This window comes from Tribolium madens, unplaced genomic scaffold (assembly GCF_015345945.1).
Source record: "Tribolium madens isolate multiple individuals breed KSU strain unplaced genomic scaffold, Tmad_KSU_1.1 Scaffold_11;HRSCAF=98;Tcas5.2_LG3b, whole genome shotgun sequence".
NCBI lineage: Eukaryota > Metazoa > Arthropoda > Insecta > Coleoptera > Tenebrionidae > Tribolium > Tribolium madens.
Window position 1 is genome coordinate 7,106,748 of NW_025400975.1, and position 4,340 is coordinate 7,111,087.

General features: G+C 28.2%; 1 protein-coding gene across 2 annotated transcripts in view; it reads left to right on the forward strand.

The window, feature by feature from the left end:
* The window catches only part of LOC123007786 (leucine-rich repeat-containing protein 15-like), a 63,126-nt gene that overhangs the window by 56,122 nt on the left and 2,664 nt on the right, over nt 1-4,340 (forward strand). The window contains exon 1 of one of the 2 annotated variants that reach the window (XM_044403234.1): nt 2,880-2,997. The exons of the other annotated variant lie outside the window; for it this stretch is intronic. Coding sequence (XP_044259169.1) covers nt 2,951-2,997 — 47 coding nt within the window. The 5' untranslated portion in view covers nt 2,880-2,950. Of the gene's footprint in view, nt 1-2,879; nt 2,998-4,340 lie in introns of those variants that run through there. 2 annotated transcript variants of the gene reach the window in all.

The following is a 4,340-nucleotide window of genomic DNA, read 5'->3' on the forward strand; positions in this document are numbered from 1 at the left end:
AAAAAAATTAAAAATAAATTGACAATATTTTCTTTCATTTACTTTTTGACATTACAATAGTGACATTGTCTTATTTGACACCATGCAACTAAATTTTATTAACTTTTATTATTTTTTTAAATTTTGATAATTTTTTTAAATAATAATTTCTAGTAAAAGTGAAACACATTGCACATGTCTGTACCAAGAAAACTATACTTTCCAAATTATGAAGACAAAAATATGAGCTCCACTTTAAAATTATCAAGTTGAATATAAACCAAAATATACTATAACATTTAGAAAAATTCTAAAATTGTCATTGTCTAAAAAGTCATTTAATTAATTTTTTTAATTTACGAAATCGGGCCACAAATAAAAATTCTACAGCGCCTGTTGGTTTTTTTTAATCATCTTGTATTATTATTTAATTAAGGCTTTAAATACGAATATTTGAAAATTATCAATAAACAGATTTTTCAATAGAACATGCAAAAAAAATATTTCAAATATTTTATAAATAGTATCAATAAGAATATATGTATGTAATCTCTCAGAAGTCTCAGGGAGTTAAAAATAGAAACGGGAAAACATGCTGTTAGATTTTTTTGGTTTGTTAAGTTTTTCTTGCTGGATCGTAGGAAAAATTATATGTATTACACATGAGAAAAGTGTCTTTTCTTCCCTAGGTGGATACTCGACAAGTCTCGGGCAGTAACTTCCACATGTGGGAGGAAAAGATGTATACTTTCCTCTCTTGTGATACAAATAACTTTTAGATATAGGTTGTCCGGAAAGTCGCACACCTCCGTGACACTGTATCATCGGGCGGTGCCCTCGACAACAAAAAAAAATGTTAAAAAAAATCTATCTATAACGATTTCAAAGAATGAAATTTTAAATTTTGCACTTTGACTCTATTTATTTCTGTTGAAAAACTAATTTTCCAAGTTTTTTTGCTATAGACTATTAGAAGAGGAAACAACAAAGCTGTATCCTCAATTGTAACTCTGTTCAATGTTATTTGTGGCTTTTTTTGGCAAAATTTTTGTACTTTTACTAAATCATTATGAAAAACACAAGATCATCAGTATCATTAAATAGACATAAAATGTGTCAAATGTCAAAAAAAAAATATCAAAATTTTTTGACAGAGAATTTTTTAAACATTTTTTCAGTACTCTAAGGAACACCTGTATATTTACAAAATTTCCAGACTGATAAGTGATTTTTTGTTAAATTAAATTAAAATAACTATAAATGACTCTTTTTTCCAAAACTGGAAAAGAAAATGGAAAATTTGAGATACCGGAAGGATTCCAAGTCGTTTAGCGAACGACGGAGTTTGTATTATATATTTATTATTATTAAAAAGATAACAAATATGCTTGCAGCATCTTAAAAACAGTAAATAAAACATGCTTGAATTATGCTTAAAATGATCATTTTTTCTTAGAAATTGTCATATTTTATTTAGAAACAAATCAACTGTGTTTGAAATTAAACACAAATTAGCAACAAATTATGTTTATCCTCTCACAAGGATATTCAATCAGTTATACTTAAAACAAATTCTGAATGACAAAATATTTCATTCTTCTGTTACTTTTTATGCTCAAATAATGCGGTTTTTTGTTTTCATAATGTTTTTTGTGATTGCTTTGTCAGTAAAATTTTTTCTGTTTATTTTTTTGCAATAAATAATAATACAGCACTGATTATTGTAACAATTTAGTACTACTTTCTTTCACTACATCAGTACAAAGAATCATATACAGGTCATAATTAATGGCTCCACAGGTCATTTATTCGTATTGCAGCTATCAGTCTTTATGTAATTAAAAAAAAAGACTTTACACCTATTGCATAAGAGCCATTACTTGTAATATAATATTTTAAGAGTCTACTGCAATAAAATAAATAATTACACTGGTAATATCAACAAATTGTTTTTTTTTTATTGTAAATCGCTTGCCTAGACTTTGTCTTATAGGAAAAGTTTAATTGTTATTGTTTTAAATGTAGTGTGCAAAACATCGGGTATCACAAATAATTTAATGATGCAAATTATTGAATATTTATTTTAAATTAAAAATTAAACTTTATACCGAGTGATTGTAAACACAAATAAAACTTTTCCAGTGACAAAAATATTTGAAACGACAATAGAATAATACGTGTAGAAAACTGTCTTCAAATGTGACGAAATTTTGCAACGAGTATAAAATCAGTCTCATTGATAACTCATTGTGTTCAAGGTCAGAGTTGTAAATAAGGTCACATCAATTTGTTTTTGATTGATTTTGTTAAAGAAATGCGCATAATATGCCATAGTAGTCCATTAGTGTGTCAATTAGCGATAATTAAAATTAGAGGGTATGATCTCACGGTTTGGGTATTATACACCGGGCGGTCGAAATAGAAATAGACCGTCAGGATATACAGCTGCAGAACACAAGTGTTCAATGAAAAGGCCCATTGCTAAGCTGTCCCATCTGCATAGTCCGGGTGTGCTGCTGATGTCGTAAAGTACCAACAAATGCTTTCTTCATAGGGGTCTCGAATAAAAAATCCCCAGATTTTCTTACACCCAACGGAAATATCATTTCAACCGATATTAGGAAATCTTACTCGCGTGTTATCATTTTTTCGAGTTAAAAATAATCCAGGTCAGATAAAATCGTTCCTTGGTGGTGGTCAAAATGCATCAAAGTTGTCACTTTGTAAATAGAACTGACCAAAATCCCAAGATAACCTCAACTAGAATTTGAATAAACAAATTGATGCAGTTTCTATTATTGTGTGGAGCGCGATGTTTGCTCCAGAAGACTGCTGATAACACTGAACACAATGTATGAAATGGTTTGAATTTGGCGCTGATTAGGTGACGTAATAAGCGATAAATTATTAATGTTAAAGGAAGACATTTGGAATACATGCTTTTCAACAAGTGTTAAGTTTGCCGGACAAAATGAGTTCTGTGGTAAATCTAGTGATTTTCGCGATACTATGGCAAAAGTAAGTAGAATTTTTCCTGCATGTGATAAAGAGTACGTTTCATCAACAACAATTAAGACTAATTATTGAACAAGTATCGATGTTATGTTATCACGCTTATTAGGTTGGCACAACGGTGCATTTTAATTTCTCAAATGGGTACTCAAGTTAATTAGCTGCAGTGTAAATAATTACCAGTAAGAGGCTAATATTAAATCTAAAATCTAAAATATTAAAGGTGTCTGTTTCATTCATATTAAATATTTTCTAGGTCAATCTACATACAGAAGAATAAATGAATGAATTTTCGAATTTCACAAATCAATGAAACGCATTTTCATTGTGCCCTTGCCAAACTTTTAAATTTATGCCATTCATTGATAATTTTGACTTCTAATGGCAACCCACAAAACCATGCCTGATTAAGCTTGTAGTTTAAATTTAGACAAAGATAAGACCTTTACTTATTTTTTACCATCAAAAAATTAAACAATTTATTGGTCTTGACCTCTATAACATTGTAAAAAAATTTATGGTTGTGTTAAGATAACATGTTTTGTCTTAATTTTCAAGATTATAAGGAAAAAACTGTTTTTCCCAGTTGACACAAATCCAGGCTAGTAAAAAAATTTACTTTTTATAAGGCAGTCAACACCTGTGAGGTCACTGTGATTCACCTTTGACCATTGTCACTTTGAAACTTATAATGTGTAAACTTTGTGTCATTTTATTTATTTTGTGTTAATTTTTGTGGTGTCTAGTTTATTTTCGTACATTTTATCAAAAAATAATTCTTGAAGGTATTTTTAATGTTCACAGCTTTTGTTTTTATGAAAAAATTAAATAAATAAAAATAAATACTAGTCACACTTTTCTGAAATTAGTAAATTAGTATTTTCAACTTCATGATGTGAAGTATGTAGAGAAAAAGAATGTAAAATTATTTTGATTCCTTAATTTCTAACGAAAAAAAAAACAAAAAAAGATATTTTGTAAATTGTCCATAGAAGGTATGTACCTAGTAACACACTATATTTTTTTACAAATACGGGGTGAAAACAGGCCCATTTTAAAGTGGGGCTAGAACAGTTCTGCATTTTGTATAGTACACGTTTATTTTTTTACTGTAACTAATGTTACTGAAATGTTCTAAACAATATAAAAAAAACAAAAGAAGCATATTTAATTAAATTTAAAAAAATATTGTTAGTGGTCGTTTTTCAAAAAAATCCTTGAACAGGTTGATTTTTTTTAATGCTATATTTTGACATTATAGTGATATTTATGACGTCATTCCTTTTTGAGTTGTGACGTCATTTAATTTTTTTTAATGACAACTGACATTTTTGTTTACTGTTTGAAAC